The sequence below is a fragment of the Phyllobates terribilis genome, unplaced genomic scaffold (genome assembly GCF_046119375.1).
Source record: "Phyllobates terribilis strain yellow unplaced genomic scaffold, ASM4611937v1 Scaffold_4__5_contigs__length_816908805, whole genome shotgun sequence".
NCBI classification, from domain to species: Eukaryota; Metazoa; Chordata; class Amphibia; order Anura; family Dendrobatidae; genus Phyllobates; species Phyllobates terribilis.
This window is the reverse complement of record NW_027362764.1, coordinates 809,208,310-809,229,293: the sequence shown is the minus strand read 5'-3', so window position 1 is coordinate 809,229,293 and position 20,984 is coordinate 809,208,310. Positions and strand designations below refer to the sequence as shown.

The window sequence follows — 20,984 nt, the reverse complement described above, 5'->3', positions numbered from 1 at the left end:
CGCCGTCCTCCATCTTGTATATTGGGGTCACCCTCTACGCCGTCCTCCATCTTGTATATTGGGGTCGCCCTCTACGCCGTCCTCTCACCCTCAGTGTCTTGTCTCTTCTTCTCGTATCTTCAGGTTTTGCTCCTGACCACCAGGATGAGCAGGTGGAGAAGCTGCAGACGTTGCGGGGCGGCCTCCTGAACCCCGACTCTAATGTGTTGTTCCATACTTGCTTTGAAATTACAATGGTAAGAGATGGGGTCATGGGGGTCCCAGGGGCCACAGCTTCTGAGGGGCCACACTGACATTTAAGAGTACAGCACGTAAATGGTGAATGGCAGCTGTGGAGCCGCAGAAACTGCCTGTGGTGAGCGGCTCCGGAGTCTGATGACCAAGGTTACCCTGCACCTCCATTACTAGAGGAGGGCTCAGCAATCAGCTCATTGTAACTAGGGGAGGGCTCAGCAATCAGCTCATTGTAACTAGGGGAGGGCTCAGCAATCAGCTCATTGTAACTAGGGGAGGGCTCAGCAATCAGCTCATTGTAACTAGGGGAGGGCTCAGCAATCAGCTCATTGTAACTAGGGGAGGGCTCAGCAATCAGCTCATTGTAACTAGGGGAGGGCTCAGCAATCAGCTCATTGTAACTAGGGGAGGGCTCAGCCATCAGCTCATTGTTACTAGGGGAGGGCTCAGCAATCAGCTCATTGTAACTAGGGGAGGGGTCAGCAATCAGCTCATTGTAACTAGGGGAGGGCTCAGCAATCAGCTCATTGTTACTAGGGGAGGGGTCAGCAATCAGCTCATTGTAACTAGGGGAGGGCTCAGCAATCAGCTCATTGTTACTAGGGGAGGGCTCAGCAATCAGCTCATTGTTACTAGGGGAGGGCTCAGCAATCGGCTCATTGTAACTAGGGGAGGGCTCAGCAATCGGCTCATTGTAACTAGGGGAGGGCTCAGCAATCGGCTCATTGTTACTAGGGGAGGGCTCAGCAATCAACTCATTGTAACTAGGGGAGGGCTCAGCAATCAACTCATTGTAACTAGGGGAGGGCTCAGCAATCAGCTCATTGTTACTAGGGGAGGGCTCAGCAATCAGCTCATTGTTACTAGGGGAGGGCTCAGCCATCAGCTCATTGTAACTAGGGGAGGGCTCAGCAATCAGCTCATTGTTACTAGGGGAGGGCTCAGCAATCAGCTCATTGTAACTAGGGGAGGGCTCAGCAATCAGCTCATTGTTACTAGGGGAGGGCTCAGCAATCAGCTCATTGTTACTAGGGGAGGGCTCAGCAATCAACTCATTGTAACTAGGGGAGGGCTCAGCAATCAGCTCATTGTTACTAGGGGAGGGCTCAGCCATCAGCTCATTGTAACTAGGGGAGGGCTCAGCAATCAGCTCATTGTTACTAGGGGAGGGCTCAGCCATCAGCTCATTGTTACTAGGGGAGGGCTCAGCAATCAGCTCATTGTAACTAGAGGAGGGCTCAGCCATCAGCTCATTGTTACTAGGGGAGGGCTCAGCCATCAGCTCATTGTTACTAGGGGAGGGCTCAGCAATCAGCTCATTGTTACTAGGGGAGGGCTCAGCCATCAGCTCATTGTTACTAGGGGAGGGCTCAGCAATCAGCTCATTGTTACTAGGGGAGGGCTCAGCAATCAGCTCATTGTTACTAGGGGAGGGCTCAGCCATCAGCTCATTGTTACTAGGGGAGGGCTCAGCAATCAGCTCATTGTTACTAGGGGAGGGCTCAGCAATCAGCTCATTGTAACTAGAGGAGGGCTCAGCAATCAGCTCATTGTTACTAGGGGAGGGCTCAGCAATCGGCTCATTGTAACTAGGGGAGGGCTCAGCAATCGGCTCATTGTAACTAGGGGAGGGCTCAGCAATCGGCTCATTGTAACTAGGGGAGGGCTCAGCAATCGGCTCATTGTAACTAGGGGAGGGGTCAGCAATCGGCTCATTGTAACTAGGGGAGGGGTCAGCAATCAGCTCATTGTAACTAGGGGGAGGGGTCAGCAATCAGCTCATTGTAACTAGGGAAGGGGTCAGCAATCAGCTCATTGTAACTAGGGGAGGGGTCAACAATCAGCTTATTGTAACTAGGGGAGGGGTCAACAATCAGCTTATTGTAACTAGGGGAGGGGTCAACATGGGCTGTGTCACTGGGGGAGGCTCATTGTAACTAGGTAAGGGGTCAGCATGGGCGGTGTCACTAGGGGGAGGGCTCAGCAATTGGCTCATTGTAACTAGGGGAGGGCTCAGCAATTGGCTCATTGTAACTAGGTAAGGGGTCAGCATGGGCGGTGTCACTAGGGGGAGGGCTCAGCAATTGGCTCATTGTAACTAGGGGAGGGCTCAGCAATTGGCTCATTGTAACTAGGGGAGGGCTCAGCAATTAGCTCATTGTAACTAGGTGGAGGGGTCAGCATGGGCTGTGTCACTAGGAGTAGGGGTCAGCAGTCGTCTTATTGTAACTAGGAGACGTCGTTGGTCATATGTCTATCACTAGGGGGCGGCGCGGGCCATCTGTCGCTGGGGGGCGGCGCGGGCCGTCTTCTTTTCCAGTTGCTATGTCGGATGCGGTGGTGTCTCCTCAGATCATCGGGAAGCATCTTCCCCCGGAGCAGCTCACCAGTCTCCTCTTCACCACCTTCGAGGGCCTCTCCGATCCTGATGCCAATTGCTCCAGAGCGGCCACCGTGATGATCAATTCTCTGCTGAAGGATCGGGGAACCATCCTGCTGTCCAAGGTAGGATCAGTGCTGCGGAGGCGGCCGCCCCAACACCTACCCGGCGTGGTCTACTTACAGGAGACTGACGCTTTTCCTCCAAGGTCCCGGAGATAATTCTGCGTGTTCAGGAGCAGCTGGAGGAGACCCCCGAAGAGCACGTCAGGAAGGCAGCGGTACAGACGGTGTATATACTGGCCACACAACATGTGAAGGCCGTGGTGTCCAGCCTTATGTCCTGCCCTGTACCGTACGACAGGTAATGGCCGACTCAACCCATCTACAGGCATCACAAGAAACCAAATATGTAGAAGTGTCCTCTGATTCTCTTCCCCCGTCCTCTGATTCTCTTCCCCCCCGTCCTCTGATTCTCTTCCCCCCCGTCCTCTGATTCTCTTCCCCCCCGTCCTCTGATTCTCTTCCCCCCCGTCCTCTGATTCTCTTCCCCCCGTCCTCTGATTCTCTTCCCCCCCGTCCTCTGATTCTCTTCCCCCCCGTCCTCTGATTCTCTTCCCCCCCCGTCCTCTGATTCTCTTCCCCCCCGTCCTCTGATTCTCTTCCCCCCGTCCTCTGATTCTCTTCCCCCCGTCCTCTGATTCTCTTCCCCCCGTCCTCTGATTCTCTTCCCCCCCGTCCTCTGATTCTCTTCCCCCCCGTCCTCTGATTCTCTTCCCCCCCGTCCTCTGATTCTCTTCCCCCCCCGTCCTCTGATTCTCTTCCCCCCCCGTCCTCTGATTCTCTTCCCCCCCGTCCTCTGATTCTCTTCCCCCCCGTCCTCTGATTCTCTTCCCCCCCGTCCTCTGATTCTCTTCCCCCCCCCGTCCTCTGATTCTCTTCCCCCCCCGTCCTCTGATTCTCTTCCCCCCCCCGTCCTCTGATTCTCTTCCCCCCCCCCGTCCTCTGATTCTCTTCCCCCCCCCCGTCCTCTGATTCTCTTCCCCCCCCCGTCCTCTGATTCTCTCCCCCCCCGTCCTCTGATTCTCTTCCCCCCCCGTCCTCTGATTCTCTTCCCCCCCCGTCCTCTGATTCTCTTCCCCCCCCCCCGTCCTCTGATTCTCTTCCCCCCCCCCGTCCTCTGATTCTCTTCCCCCCCCCGTCCTCTGATTCTCTTCCCCCCCCCGTCCTCTGATTCTCTCCCCCCCCGTCCTCTGATTCTCTCCCCCCCCGTCCTCTGATTCTCTCCCCCCCCGTCCTCTGATTCTCTCCCCCCCCGTCCTCTGATTCTCTTCCCCCCCCGTCCTCTGATTCTCTTCCCCCCCCCGTCCTCTGATTCTCTTCCCCCCCCCCGTCCTCTGATTCTCTTCCCCCCCCGTCCTCTGATTCTCTTCCCCCCCCGTCCTCTGATTCTCTTCCCCCCCCGTCCTCTGATTCTCTTCCCCCCCCGTCCTCTGATTCTCTTCCCCCCCCGTCCTCTGATTCTCTTCCCCCCCCGTCCTCTGATTCTCTTCCCCCCCGTCCTCTGATTCTCTTCCCCCCCGTCCTCTGATTCTCTTCCCCCCCGTCCTCTGATTCTCTTCCCCCCCGTCCTCTGATTCTCTTCCCCCCCGTCCTCTGATTCTCTTCCCCCCCGTTTTCTGATTCTCTTCCCCCCCCGTTTTCTGATTCTCTTCCCCCCCCCCCGTTTTCTGATTCTCTTCCCCCCCCCCCGTTTTCTGATTCTCTTCCCCCCCCCCCCCCGTTTTCTGATTCTCTTCCCCCCCCCCCGTTTTCTGATTCTCTTCCCCCCCCCGTTTTCTGATTCTCTTCCCCCCCCCGTTTTCTGATTCTCTTCCCCCCCCCGTTTTCTGATTCTCTTCCCCCCCGTTTTCTGATTCTCTTCCCCCCCGTTTTCTGATTCTCTTCCCCCCCGTTTTCTGATTCTCTTCCCCCCCGTTTTCTGATTCTCTTCCCCCCCGTCCTCTGATTCTCTTCCCCCCCCGTCCTCTGATTCTCTTCCCCCCCCCGTCCTCTGATTCTCTTCCCCCCCCCCCCCGTCCTCTGATTCTCTTCCCCCCCCCCGTCCTCTGATTCTCTTCCCCCCCCCCGTCCTCTGATTCTCTTCCCCCCCCCCGTCCTCTGATTCTCTTCCCCCCCCCGTCCTCTGATTCTCTCCCCCCCCGTCCTCTGATTCTCTCCCCCCCGTCCTCTGATTCTCTTCCCCCCCCCCGTCCTCTGATTCTCTTCCCCCCCCCCCGTCCTCTGATTCTCTTCCCCCCCCCCCGTCCTCTGATTCTCTTCCCCCCCCCCCGTCCTCTGATTCTCTTCCCCCCCCCCGTCCTCTGATTCTCTTCCCCCCCCGTCCTCTGATTCTCTCCCCCCCCGTCCTCTGATTCTCTTCCCCCCCCGTCCTCTGATTCTCTTCCCCCCCCGTCCTCTGATTCTCTTCCCCCCCCGTCCTCTGATTCTCTTCCCCCCCCGTCCTCTGATTCTCTTCCCCCCCGTTTTCTGATTCTCTTCCCCCCCCGTCCTCTGATTCTCTTCCCCCCCGTTTTCTGATTCTCTTCCCCCCCGTTTTCTGATTCTCTTCCCCCCCGTTTTCTGATTCTCTTCCCCCGTCTTCTGATTCTCTTCCCCCGTCTTCTGATTCTCTTCCCCCGTCCTCTGATTCTCTTCCCCCGTCCTCTGATTCTCTTCCCCCGTCCTCTGATTCTCTTCCCCCGTCCTCTGATTCTCTTCCCCCGTCCTCTGATTCTCTTCCCCCGTCCTCTGATTCTCTTCCCCCGTCCTCTGATTCTCTTCCCCCGTCCTCTGATTCTCTTCCCCCGTCCTCTCTGGCCACTCCTGGCCCCCTCCTCCTTGTTCTCTGGCCCCCTCCTCCTTGTTCTCTGGCCCCCTCCTCCTTGTTCTCTGGCCCCCTCCTGTTCTCTGGCCCCCTCCTATTCCCCCCCTCCTTGTTTTCTGGCCCCCTCCTGTCCCCCCCCCCCTCCTCCTAGTTCTCTAGCCACCTCCTTGTTCTCTGGCCCCCTCCTAGTTCTCTGGCCACCTCCTTGTTCTCTGGCCCCCTCCTATTCCCCCCTCCTTGTTCTCTGGCCCCCTCCTATTCCCCCCTCCTTGTTCTCTGGCCCCCTCCTATTCCCCCCTCCTTGTTCTCTGGCCCCCTCCTATTCCCCCCTCCTTGTTCTCTGGCCCCCTCCTATTCCCCCCTCCTTGTTCTCTGGCCCCCTCCTATTCCCCCCTCCTTGTTCTCTAGCCCCCTCCTATTCTCCCCTCCTTGTTCTCTGGCCCCCTCCTATTCTCCCCCTCCTTGTTCTCTGGCCCCCTCCTATTCTCCCCCTCCTTGTTCTCTGGCCCCCTCCTATTCTCCCCCTCCTTGTTCTCTGGCCCCCTCCTATTCTCCCCCTCCTTGTTCTCTGGGCCCCTCCTATTCCCCCCTCCTTGTTTTCTGGCCACTCCTATTCCCCCCTCCTATTCCTCCACCTCCTTGCTCCTTGTTCTCTGGCCCCTCCTATCTTCCCCTCCTTGTACTCTGGCCCCTCCTATCTTCCCCTCCTTGTTCTCTGGCCCCTCCTATCTTCCCCTCCTTGTTCTCTGGCCCCTCCTATCTTCCCCTCCTTGTTCTCTGGCCCCCTCCTATCTTCCCCTCCTTGTTCTCTGGCCCCCTCCTATCTTCCCCTCCTTGTTCTCTGGCCCCCTCCTATCTTCCCCTCCTTGTTCTCTGGCCCCCTCCTATCTTCCCCTCCTTGTTCTCTGGCCCCCTCCTATCTTCCCCTCCTTGTTCTCTGGCCCCCTCCTATCTTCCCCTCCTTGTTCTCTGGCCCCCTCCTATCTTCTCCTCCTTGTTCTCTGGCCCCCTCCTATCTTCTCCTCCTTGTTCTCTGGCCCCCTCCTATCTTCTCCTCCTTGTTCTCTGGCCCCCTCCTTGTTCTCTGGCCTCTCCTATTCTCTCCTCCTTGTTCTCTGGCCACCACCTATCCCCCCCTCCTTGTTCTCTGGCCACCACCTATCCCCCCCTCCTTGTTCTCTGGCCACCACCTATCCCCCCCTCCTTGTTCTCTGGCCCCTCCTATCCCCTCCTCCTTGTTCTCTGGCCACCACCTATCCCCCCCTCCTTGTTCTCTGGCCACCACCTATCCCCCCCTCCTTGTTCTCTGGCCACCACCTATCCCCTCCTCCTTGTTCTCTGGCCCCTCCTATCCCCTCCTCCTTGTTCTCTGGCCCCTCCTATCCCCTCCTCCTTGTTCTCTGGCCCCTCCTATCCCCTCCTCCTTGTTCTCTGGCTCCCTGCTATCCCCCCCTCCTTGTTCTCTGGCCACCACCTATCCCCCCCTCCTTGTTCTCTGGCCCCTCCTATCCCCTCCTCCTTGTTCTCTGGCTTCCTCCTATCTCCCCCTCCTTGTTCTCTGGCCCCTCCTATCCCCTCCTCCTTGTTCTCTGGCTCCCTCCTATCTCCCCCTCCTTGTTCTCTGGCCACCACCTTCCCCCCACCCTCCTTGTTCTCTGGCTTCCTCCTATCTCCCCCTCCTTGTTCTCTGCCCCCCCCCCCATCTTTTCTGCCCTCTCCATCCTCCTGTTGACCCCTCACCCTATGACTTTCCAGCACTAATGCCCCCACTGTCCTGCGCCGGTCTCTTGCAGTGATGTTTGCAGCCTGTGGTGGGCGCTGTCCTCGGATCCTCCGCTCACATCTCAGGTTCTTAATATTCTTTTGGGAAAAATAACGGGTGACGTCCCCTACAAGGAGTGCAAGACGTCGCTGCTGAGCTCCGCCTCCAGCCGGGTGGCCACCCTCCTGCCGCTCGCGGTGAGTACAGCCCTGACCGGACATGTGACCCCGTGGACAACAAGGGTGCCGACCCTGACAACATGTGATATCAACTATAGGGGGTTGTCACCCGCACACTGTATACACCCTATATACCCCGACCCTCCTCCTGACAACCTGTGTACAGTGTGATATCAACTATAGGGGGTTGTCACCCACACACTGTATACACCCTATATACCCCGAAACCCCTGCTGATAACCCCTTATAGCTGATATCACACTGTACACAGGTTGTCAGGCGGGCGGTTGGGGTATATAGGGTGTATACAGTGTGCGGGTGACAACCCCCTATAGCTGATATCACACTGTGCACAGGTTGTCAGGAGGGGGGGTCAGGGTATATAGGGTGTATACAGTGTGTGGGTGACAACCCCCTATAGCTGATATCACACTGTACACAGGTTGTCAGGAGGAGGGTCGGGGTATATAGGGTGTATACAGTGTGCGGGTGACAACCCCCTATAGCTGATATCACACTGTACACATGTTGTCAGGAGGGAGGTCGGGGTATATAGGGTGTATACAGTGTGTGAGTGACAACCCCCTATAGCTGATATCACACTGTACACAGGTTGTCAGGAGGAGGGTCGGGGTATATAGGGTGTATACAGTGTGCGGGTGACAACCCCCTATAGCTGATATCACACTGTACACAGGTTGTCAGGAGGAGGGTCGGGGTATATAGGGTGTATACAGTGTGCGGGTGACAACCCCCTATAGCTGATATCACACTGTACACAGGTTGTCAGGAGGAGGGTCGGGGTATATAGGGTGTATACAGTGTGTGAGTGACAACCCCCTATAGCTGATATCACACTGTACACAGGTTGTCAGGAGGGGGGTCAGGGTATATAGGGTGTATACAGTGTGTGGGTGACAATTCCCTATAGCTGATATCACACTGTACACAGGTTGTCAGGAGGGGGGTCGGGGTATATAGGGTGTATACAGTGTGTGAGTGACAACCCCCTATAGCTGATATCACACTGTACACAGGTTGTCAGGAGGGGGGTTGGGGTATATAGGGTGTATACAGTGTGTGGGTGACAACCCCCTATAACTGATATCACACTGTACACAGGTTGTCAGGAGGGGGGTTGGGGTATATAGGATGTATACAGTGTGTGTGTGACAACCCCCTATAGCTGATATCACACTGTACACATGTTGTCAGGAGGGGGGTCGGGGTATATAGGGTGTATACAGTGTGTGTGTGACAACCCCCTATAGCTGATATCACACTGTACACAGGTTGTCAGGAGGAGGGTCGGGGTATATAGGGTGTATACAATGTGCGGGTGACAACCCCCTATAGCTGATATCACACTGTACACATGTTGTCAGGAGGGAGGTCGGGGTATATAGGGTGTATACAGTGTGTGGGTGACAACCCCCTATAGCTGATATCACACTGTACACAGTTGTCAGGAGGGGGGTCGGGGTATATAGGGTGTATACAGTGTGCGGGTGACAACCACCTATAGCTGATATCACACTGTGCACAGGTTGTCAGGAGGGGGGTCGGGGTATATAGGGTGTATACAGTGTGTGGGTGACAACCCCCTATAGCTGATATCACACTGTACACAGGTTGTCAGGAGGGGGGTCGGGGTATATAGGGTGTATACAGTGTGTGGGTGACAGCCCCCTATAGCTGATATCACACTGTACACAGGTTGTCAGGAGGAGGGTCGGGGTATATAGGGTGTATACAGTGTGCGGGTGACAACCCCCTATAGCTGATATCACACTGTGCACAGGTTGTCAGGAGGGGGGTCGGGGTATATAGGGTGTATACAGTGTGTGAGTGACAACCCCCTATAGCTGATATCACACTGTGCACAGGTTGTCAGGAGGGGGGTCGGGGTATATAGGGTGTATACAGTGTGTGAGTGACAACCCCCTATAGCTGATATCACACTGTACACAGGTTGTCAGGAGGGGGGTCGGGGTATATAGGGTGTATACAGTGTGTGGGTGACAACCCCCTATAGCTGATATCACACTGTACACATGTTGTCAGGAGGGAGGTCGGGGTATATAGGGTGTATACAGTGTGTGGGTGACAACCCCCTATAGCTGATATCACACTGTACACAGTTGTCAGGAGGGGGGTTGGGGTATATAGGGTGTATACAGTGTGCGGGTGACAACCCCCTATAGCTGATATCACACTGTACACATGTTGTCAGGAGGGAGGTCGGGGTATATAGGGTGTATACAGTGTGTGGGTGACAACCCCCTATAGCTAATATCACACTGTACACAGTTGTCAGGAGGGGGGTCGGGGTATATAGGGTGTATACAGTGTGTGGGTGACAACCCCCTATAGCTGATATCACACTGTACACAGGTTGTCAGGAGGGGGGTTGGGGTATATAGGGTGTATACAGTGTGCGGGTGACAACCCCCTATAGCTGATATCACACTGTACACAGGTTGTCAGGAGGGGGGTCGGGGTATATAGGGTGTATACAGTGTGTGTGACAACCCCCAATAGCTGATATCACACTGTACACAGGTTGTCAGGAGGGGGGTTGGGGTATATAGGGTGTATACAGTGTGTGTGACAACCCCCTATAGCTGATATCACACTGTACACAGGTTGTCAGGAGGGGGGTCGGGGTATATAGGGTGTATACAGTGTGTGTGACAACCCCCAATAGCTGATATCACACTGTACACAGGTTGTCAGGAGGAGGGTCGGGGTATATAGGGTGTATACAGTGTGTGGGTGACAACCCCCTATAGCTGATATCACACTGTACACAGGTTGTCAGGAGGAGGGTCGGGGTATATAGGGTGTATACAGTGTGCGGGTGACAACCCCCTATAGCTGATATCACACTGTACACATGTTGTCAGGAGGGAGGTCGGGGTATATAGGGTGTATACAGTGTGTGAGTGACAACCCCCTATAGCTGATATCACACTGTACACAGGTTGTCAGGAGGAGGGTCGGGGTATATAGGGTGTATACAGTGTGCGGGTGACAACCCCCTATAGCTGATATCACACTGTACACAGGTTGTCAGGAGGAGGGTCGGGGTATATAGGGTGTATACAGTGTGTGAGTGACAACCCCCTATAGCTGATATCACACTGTACACAGGTTGTCAGGAGGGGGGTCAGGGTATATAGGGTGTATACAGTGTGTGGGTGACAATTCCCTATAGCTGATATCACACTGTACACAGGTTGTCAGGAGGGGGGTCGGGGTATATAGGGTGTATACAGTGTGTGAGTGACAACCCCCTATAGCTGATATCACACTGTACACAGGTTGTCAGGAGGGGGGTTGGGGTATATAGGGTGTATACAGTGTGTGGGTGACAACCCCCTATAACTGATATCACACTGTACACAGGTTGTCAGGAGGGGGGTTGGGGTATATAGGATGTATACAGTGTGTGTGTGACAACCCCCTATAGCTGATATCACACTGTACACATGTTGTCAGGAGGGGGGTCGGGGTATATAGGGTGTATACAGTGTGTGTGTGACAACCCCCTATAGCTGATATCACACTGTACACAGGTTGTCAGGAGGAGGGTCGGGGTATATAGGGTGTATACAATGTGCGGGTGACAACCCCCTATAGCTGATATCACACTGTACACATGTTGTCAGGAGGGAGGTCGGGGTATATAGGGTGTATACAGTGTGTGGGTGACAACCCCCTATAGCTGATATCACACTGTACACAGTTGTCAGGAGGGGGGTCGGGGTATATAGGGTGTATACAGTGTGCGGGTGACAACCACCTATAGCTGATATCACACTGTGCACAGGTTGTCAGGAGGGGGGTCGGGGTATATAGGGTGTATACAGTGTGTGGGTGACAACCCCCTATAGCTGATATCACACTGTACACATGTTGTCAGGAGGGGGGTCGGGGTATATAGGGTGTATACAGTGTGCGGGTGACAACCCCCTATAGCTGATATCACACTGTGCACAGGTTGTCAGGAGGGGGGTCGGGGTATATAGGGTGTATACAGTGTGTGAGTGACAACCCCCTATAGCTGATATCACACTGTGCACAGGTTGTCAGGAGGGGGGTCGGGGTATATAGGGTGTATACAGTGTGTGAGTGACAACCCCCTATAGCTGATATCACACTGTACACAGGTTGTCAGGAGGGGGGTCGGGGTATATAGGGTGTATACAGTGTGTGGGTGACAACCCCCTATAGCTGATATCACACTGTACACATGTTGTCAGGAGGGAGGTCGGGGTATATAGGGTGTATACAGTGTGTGGGTGACAACCCCCTATAGCTGATATCACACTGTACACAGTTGTCAGGAGGGGGGTTGGGGTATATAGGGTGTATACAGTGTGCGGGTGACAACCCCCTATAGCTGATATCACACTGTACACATGTTGTCAGGAGGGAGGTCGGGGTATATAGGGTGTATACAGTGTGTGGGTGACAACCCCCTATAGCTAATATCACACTGTACACAGTTGTCAGGAGGGGGGTCGGGGTATATAGGGTGTATACAGTGTGTGGGTGACAACCCCCTATAGCTGATATCACACTGTACACAGGTTGTCAGGAGGGGGGTTGGGGTATATAGGGTGTATACAGTGTGCGGGTGACAACCCCCTATAGCTGATATCACACTGTACACAGGTTGTCAGGAGGGGGGTCGGGGTATATAGGGTGTATACAGTGTGTGTGACAACCCCCAATAGCTGATATCACACTGTACACAGGTTGTCAGGAGGGGGGTTGGGGTATATAGGGTGTATACAGTGTGTGTGACAACCCCCTATAGCTGATATCACACTGTACACAGGTTGTCAGGAGGGGGGTCGGGGTATATAGGGTGTATACAGTGTGTGTGACAACCCCCAATAGCTGATATCACACTGTACACAGGTTGTCAGGAGGAGGGTCGGGGTATATAGGGTGTATACAGTGTGTGGGTGACAACCCCCTATAGCTGATATCACACTGTACACAGGTTGTCAGGAGGAGGGTCGGGGTATATAGGGTGTATACAGTGTGTGGGTGACAACCCCCTATAGCTGATATCACACTGTACACAGGTTGTCAGGAGGAGGGTCGGGGTATATAGGGTGTATACAGTGTGTGGGTGACAACCCCCTATAGCTGATATCACACTGTACACAGGTTGTCAGGAGGGGGGTCGGGGTATATAGGGTGTATACAGTGTGTGGGTGACAACCCCCTATAGCTGATATCACACTGTACACAGGTTGTCAGGAGGAGGGTCGGGGTATATAGGGTGTATACAGTGTGTGGGTGACAACCCCCTATAGCTGATATCACACTGTACACAGGTTGTCAGGAGGGGGGTCGGGGTATATAGGGTGTATACAGTGTGTGGGTGACAACCCCCTATAGCTGATATCACACTGTACACAGGTTGTCAGGAGGAGGGTCGGGGTATATAGGGTGTATACAGTGTGTGGGTGACAACCTCCTATAGCTGATATCACACTGTACACAGGTTGTCAGGAGGGGGGTTGGGGTATATAGGGTGTATACAGTGTGTGGGTAACAACCCCCTATAGTTGATATCACACTGTACACAGGTTGTCAGGAGGGGGGTTGGGGTATATAGGGTGTATACAGTGTGTGGGTGACAACCCCCTATAGCTGATATCACACTGTACACAGGTTGTCAGGAGGGGGGTTGGGGTATATAGGGTGTATACAGTGTGTGGGTGACAACCCCCTATAGCTGATATCACACTGTACACAGGTTGTCAGGAGGAGGGTTGGGGTATATAGGGTGTATACAGTGTGTGGGTGACAACCCCCTATAGCTGATATCACACTGTGCACAGGTTGTCAGGAGGAGGGTCGGGGTATATAGGGTGTATACAGTGTGTGGGTGACAGCCCCCTATAGCTGATATCACACTGTACACAGGTTGTCAGGAGGAGGGTTGGGGTATATAGGGTGTATACAGTGTGTGAGTGACAACCCCCTATAGCTGATATCACACTGTACACAGGTTGTCAGGAGGGGGGTTGGGGTATATAGGGTGTATACAGTGTGTGGGTGACAACCCCCTATAGCTGATTTCACACTGTACACAGGTTGTCAGGAGGGGGGTCGGGGTATATAGGGTGTATACAGTGTGTGGGTGACAACCCCCTATAGCTGATATCACACTGTGCACAGGTTGTCAGGAGGAGGGTCGGGGTATATAGGGTGTATACAGTGTGTGGGTGACAACCGCCTATAGCTGATATCACACTGTGCACAGGTTGTCAGGAGGAGGGTCGGGGTATATAGGGTGTATACAGTGTGTGGGTGACAACCCCCTATAGCTGATATCACACTGCACAGGTTGTCAGGAGGGGGGTCGGGGTATATAGGGTGTATACAGTGTGTGGGTGACAACCCCCTATAGCTGATATCACACTGTGCACAGGTTGTCAGGAGGGGGGTCGGGGTATATAGGGTGTATACAGTGTGTGGGTGACAACCCCCTATAGCTGATATCACACTGTGCACAGGTTGTCAGGAGGAGGGTCGGGGTATATAGGGTGTATACAGTGTGTGGGTGACAACCCCCTATAGCTGATATCACACTGTGCACAGGTTGTCAGGAGGAGGGTCGGGGTATATAGGGTGTATACAGTGTGTGGGTGACAACCCCCTATAGCTGATATCACACTGCACAGGTTGTCAGGAGGGGGGTCGGGGTATATAGGGTGTATACAGTGTGTGGGTGACAACCCCCTATAGCTGATATCACACTGTGCACAGGTTGTCAGGAGGGGGGTCGGGGTATATAGGGTGTATACAGTGTGTGGGTGACAACCCCCTATAGCTGATTTCACACTGTGCACAGGTTGTCAGGAGGGGGGTCGGGGTATATAGGGTGTATACAGTGTGTGGGTGACAACCCCCTATAGCTGATATCACACTGTACACAGGTTGTCAGGAGGAGGGTCGGGGTATATAGGGTGTATACAGTGTGTGGGTGACAACCCCCTATAGCTGATATCACACTGTGCACAGGTTGTCAGGAGGAGGGTCGGGGTATATAGGGTGTATACAGTGTGTGGGTGACAACCCCCTATAGCTGATATCACACTGTGCACAGGTTGTCAGGAGGAGGGTCGGGGTATATAGGGTGTATACAGTGTGTGGGTGACAACCCCCTATAGCTGATATCACACTGCACAGGTTGTCAGGAGGGGGGACGGGGTATATAGGGTGTATACAGTGTGTGGGTGACAACCCCCTATAGCTGATATCACACTGTGCACAGGTTGTCAGGAGGGGGGTCGGGGTATATAGGGTGTATACAGTGTGTGGGTGACAACCCCCTATAGCTGATTTCACACTGTGCACAGGTTGTCAGGAGGGGGGTCGGGGTATATAGGGTGTATACAGTGTGTGGGTGACAACCCCCTATAGCTGATATCACACTGTGCACAGGTTGTCAGGAGGGGGGTCGGGGTATATAGGGTGTATACAGTGTGTGGGTGACAACCTCCTATAGCTGATATCACACTGTGCACAGGTTGTCAGGAGGGGTGTCGGGGTATATAGGGTGTATACAGTGTGTGGGTGACAACCCCCTATAGCTGATATCACACTGTACACAGGTTGTCAGGAGGGGGGTTGGGGTATATAGGGTGTATACAGTGTGTGGGTGACAACCCCCTATAGCTGATATCACACTGTGCACAGGTTGTCAGGAGGGGGGTCGGGGTATATAGGGTGTATACAGTGTGTGGGTGACAACCCCCTATAGCTGATATCACACTGTACACAGGTTGTCAGGAGGAGGGTCGGGGTATATAGGGTGTATACAGTGTGTGAGTGACAACCCCCTATAGCTGATATCACTCTGTGCACAGGTTGTCAGGAGGGGGGTCGGGGTATATAGGGTGTATACAGTGTGTGGGTGACAACCCCCTATAGCTGATATCACACTGTACACATGTTGTCAGGAGGGGGGTCGGGGTATATAGCGTGTATACAGTGTGTGGGTGACAACCCCCTATAGCTGATTTCACACTGTGCACAGGTTATCAGGAGGAGGGTAGGGGTATATAGGGTGTATACAGTGTGTGGGTGACAACCCCCTATAGCTGATATCACACTGTGCACAGGTTGTCAGGAGGGGGGTCGGGGTATATAGGGTGTATACAGTGTGTGGGTGACAACCCCCTATAGCTGATATCACACTGTACACAGGTTGTCAGGAGGAGGGTCGGGGTATATAGGGTGTATACAGTGTGTGGGTGACAACCCCCTATAGCTGATATCACACTGTACACAGGTTGTCAGGAGGAGGGTCGGGGTATATAGGGTGTATACAGTGTGTGGGTGACAACCCCCTATAGCTGATATCACACTGTACACAGGTTGTCAGGAGGGGGGTTGGGGTATATAGGGTGTATACAGTGTGTGGGTGACAACCCCCTATAGCTGATATCACACTGTACACAGGTTGTCAGGAGGAGGGTCGGGGTATATAGGGTGTATACAGTGTGTGGGTGACAACCCCCTATAGCTGATATCACACTGTACACAGGTTGTCAGGAGGAGGGTCGGGGTATATAGGGTGTATACAGTGTGTGTGTGACAACCCCCTATAGCTGATATCACACTGTACACAGGTTGTCAGGAGGGGGCTCGGGGTATATAGGGTGTATACAGTGTGTGGGTGACAACCCCCTATAGCTGATATCACACTGTACACAGGTTGTCAGGAGGAGGGTCGGGGTATATAGGGTGTATACAGTGTGTGGGTGACAACCCTCTATAGCTGATATCACACTGTACACATGTTGTCAGGAGGGGGGTCGGGGTATATAGGGTGTATACAGTGTGTGGGTGACAACCCCCTATAGCTGATATCACACTGTACACAGGTTGTCAGGAGGGGGGTTGGGGTATATAGGGTGTATACAGTGTGTGGGTGACAACCCCCTATAGCTGAGATCACACTGTACACAGGTTGTCAGGAGGGGGGTCGGGGTATATAGGGTGTATACAGTGTGTGGGTGACAACCCCCTATAGCTGATATCACACTGTGCACAGGTTGTCAGGAGGGGGGTTGGGGTATATAGGGTGTATACAGTGTGGGGGTGACAAACCCCTATAGCTAATATCACACTGTACACAGGTTGTCAGGAGGTGGTCGAGGTATATAGGGTGTATACAGTGTGTGGGTGACAACCCCCTATAGCTGATATCACACTGTACACATGTTGTCAGGAGGGGTGTCAGGGTATATAGGGTGTATACAGTGTGTGAGTGACAACCCCCTATAGCTGATATCACACTGTACACAGGTTGTCAGGAGGGGGGTCGGGGTATATAGGGTGTATACAGTGTGTGGGTGACAACCCCCTATAGCTGATATCACACTGTACACAGGTTGTCAGGAGGGGGGTTGGGGTATATAGGGTGTATACAGTGTGTGGGTAACAACCCCCTATAGTTGATATCACACTGTACACAGGTTGTCAGGAGGGGGGTTGGGGTATATAGGGTGTATACAGTGTGTGGGTGACAACCCCCTATAGCTGATATCACACTGTACACAGGTTGTCAGGAGGGGGGTTGGGGTATATAGGGTGTATACAGTGTGTGGGTGACAACCCCCTATAGCTGATATCACACTGTACACATGTTGTCAGCAGGGGGGTCGGGGTATATAGGGTGTATACAGTGTGTGAGTGACAACCCCCTATAGCTGATTTCACACTGTACACAGGTTGTCAGGAGGGGGGTCGGGGTATATAGGGTGTATACAGTGTGTGGGTGACAACCCCCTATAGCTGATATCACACTGTGCACAGGTTGTCAGGAGGAGGGTCGGGGTATATAGGGTGTATACAGTGTGTGGGTGACAACCCCCTATAGCTGATATCACACTGTGCACAGGTTGTCAGGAGGAGGGTCGGGGTATATAGGGTGTATACAGTGTGTGGGTGACAACCCCCTATAGCTGATATCACACTGTGCACAGGTTGTCAGGAGGAGGGTCGGGGTATATAGGGTGTATACAGTGTTTGGGTGACAACCCCCTATAGCTGATATCACACTGTACACATGTTGTCAGGAGGGGGGTTGGGGTATATAGGGTGTATACAGTGTGTGGGTGACAACCCCCTATAGCTGATATCACACTGTGCACAGGTTGTCAGGAGGGGGGTCGGGGTATATAGGGTGTATACAGTGTGTGGGTGACAACCTCCTATAGCTGATATCACACTGTGCACAGGTTGTCAGGAGGGGGGTCGGGGTATATAGGGTGTATACAGTGTGTGGGTGACAACCCCCTATAGCTGATATCACACTGTGCACAGGTTGTCAGGAGGGGGATCGGGGTATATAGGGTGTATACAGTGTGTGGGTGACAACCTCCTATAGCTGATATCACACTGTGCACAGGTTGTCAGGAGGGGGGTCGGGGTATATAGGGTGTATACAGTGTGTGGGTGACAACCCCCTATAGCTGATATCACACTGTGCACAGGTTGTCAGGAGGGAGGTCGGGGTATATAGGGTGTATACAGTGTGTGGGTGACAACCCCCTATAGCTGATATCACACTGTACACAGGTTGTCAGGAGGGGGGTTGGGGTATATAGGGTGTATACAGTGTGTGGGTGACAACCCCCTATAGCTGATATCACACTGTGCACAGGTTGTCAGGAGGAGGGTCGGGGTATATAGGGTGTATACAGTGTGTGAGTGACAACCCCCTATAGCTGATATCACTCTGTGCACAGGTTGTCAGGAGGGGGGTCGGGGTATATAGGGTGTATACAGTGTGTGAGTGACAACCCCCTATAGCTGATATCACTCTGTGCACAGGTTGTCAGGAGGGGGGTCGGGGTATATAGGGTGTATACAGTGTGTGGGTGACAACCCCCTATAGCTGATATCACACTGTACACATGTTGTCAGGAGGGGGGTCGGGGTATATAGCGTGTATACAGTGTGTGGGTGACAACCCCCTATAGCTGATTTCACACTGTGCACAGGTTTTCAGGAGGGGGCTCGGGGTATATAGGGTGTATACAGTGTGTGGGTGACAACCCCCTATAGCTGATTTCACACTGTACACAGGTTGTCAGGGGGGGGGTCGGGGTATATAGGGTGTATACAGTGTGTGGGTGACAACCCCCTATAGCTGATATCACACTGTACACAGGTTGTCAGGAGGGGGGTCGGGGTATATAGGGTGTATACAGTGTGTGGGTGACAACCCCCTATAGCTGATATCACACTGCACAGGTTGTCAGGAGGGGGGTCGGGGTATATAGGGTGTATACAGTGTGTGTGTGACAACCCCCTATAGCTGATATCGCACTGTACACAGGTTGTCAGGAGGAGGGTCGGGGTATATAGGGTGTATACAGTGTGTGGGTGACAACCCCCTATAGCTGATATCACACTGTACACAGTTGTCAGGAGGGGGGTTGGGGTATATAGGGTGTATACAGTGTGTGGGTGTCAACCCCCTATAGCTGATATCACACTGTACTCAGGTTGTCAGGAGGAGGGTCGGGGTATATAGGGTGTATACAGTGTGTGGGTGACAACCCTCTATAGCTGATATCACACTGTACACAGGTTGTCAGGAGGGGGGTTGGGGTATATAGGGTGTATACTGTGTGTGGGTGACAATTCCCTATGCCTGATATCACACTGTGCACAGGTTGTCAGGAGGAGGGTCGGGGTATATAGGGTGTATACAGTGTGTGTGTGACAACCCTCTATAGCTGATATCACTCTGTACACAGGTTGTCAGGAGGAGGGTCGGGGTATATAGGGTGTATACAGTGTGTGTGTGACAACCCTCTATAGCTGATATCACTCTGTACACAGGTTGTCAGGAGGAGGGTCGGGGTATATAGGGTGTATACAGTGTGCGGGTGACAACCCCCTATAGCTGATATCACACTGTACACAGGTTGTCAGGAGGGGGGTCAGGGTATATAGGGTGTATACAGTGTGTGGGTGACAATTCCCTATAGCTGATATCACACTGTACACAGGTTGTCAGGAGGGGGGTCGGGGTATATAGGGTGTATACAGTGTGTGAGTGACAACCCCCTATAGCTGATATCACACTGTACACAGGTTGTCAGGAGGAGGGTCGGGGTATATAGGGTGTATACAGTGTGTGGGTGACAACCCCCTATAGCTGATATCACACTGTACACAGGTTGTCAGGAGGGGGGTCGGGGTTTATAGGGTGTATACAGTGTGTGGGTGACAACCCCCTATAGCTGATATCACACTGTGCACAGGTTGTCAGGAGGGCTGTCAGGGTATATAGGGTGTATACAGTGTGTGGGTGACAACCCCCTATAGCTGATATCACACTGTACACAGGTTGTCAGGAGGAGGGTCGGGGTATATAGGGTGTATACAGTGTGTGGGTGACAACCTCCTATAGCTGATATCACACTGTACACAGGTTGTCAGGAGGGGGGTCGGGGTATATAGGGTGTATACAGTGTGTGGGTGACAACCCCCTATAGCTGATATCACACTGTGCACATGTTGTCAGGAGGGCTGTCAGGGTATATAGGGTGTATACAGTGTGTGGGTGACAACCCCCTATAGCTGATTTCACACTGTGCACAGGTTGTCAGGAGGGGGGTCGGGGTATATAGGGTGTATACAGTGTGTGGGTGACAACCCCCTATAGCTGATTTCACACTGTGCACAGGTTGTCAGGAGGAGGGTCGGGGTATATAGGGTGTATACAGTGTGTGGGTGACAACCCCCTATAGCTGATATCACACTGTACACAGTTGTCAGGAGGGGGGTCGGGGTATATAGGGTGTATACAGTGTGTGGGTGACAACCCCCTATAGCTGATATCACACTGTACACAGGTTGTCAGGAGGAGGGTCGGGGTATATAGGGTGTATACAGTGTGTGGGTGACAACCCTCTATAGCTGATATCACACTGTACACATGTTGTCAGGAGGGGGGTCGGGTATATAGGGTGTATACAGTGTGTGGGTGACAACCCCCTATAGCTGATATCACACTGTACACAGGTTGTCAGGAGGGGGGTTGGGGTATATAGGGTGTATACAGTGTGTGGGTGACTACCCCCTATAGCTGATATCACACTGTACACAGGTTGTCAGGAGGGGGGTTGGGGTATATAGGGTGTATACAGTGTGTGGGTGACAACCCCCTATAGCTGAGATCACACTGTACACAGGTTGTCAGGAGGGGGGTCGGGGTATATAGGGTGTATACAGTGTGTGAGTGACATCCCCCTATAGCTGATATCACACTGTGCACAGGTTGTCAGGAGGGGGGTTGGGGTATATAGGGTGTATACAGTGTGGGGGTGACAAACCCCTATAGCTAATATCACACTGTACACAGGTTGTCAGGAGGTGGTCGAGGTATATAGGGTGTATACAGTGTGTGGGTGACAACCCCCTATAGCTGATATCACACTGTACACATGTTGTCAGGAGGGGTGTCAGGGTATATAGGGTGTATACAGTGTGTGAGTGACAACCCCCTATA

General features: G+C 53.3%; 1 protein-coding gene across 1 annotated transcript in view; it reads left to right on the top strand.

The window, feature by feature from the left end:
• The window catches only part of MROH1 (maestro heat like repeat family member 1), a 140,099-nt gene that overhangs the window by 76,376 nt on the left and 42,739 nt on the right, over positions 1–20,984 (top strand). Inside the window, 4 exon segments of the mRNA XM_073680090.1 lie at positions 124–236; positions 2,587–2,739; positions 2,823–2,977; positions 7,273–7,438. Coding sequence (XP_073536191.1) covers positions 124–236; positions 2,587–2,739; positions 2,823–2,977; positions 7,273–7,438 — 587 coding nt within the window.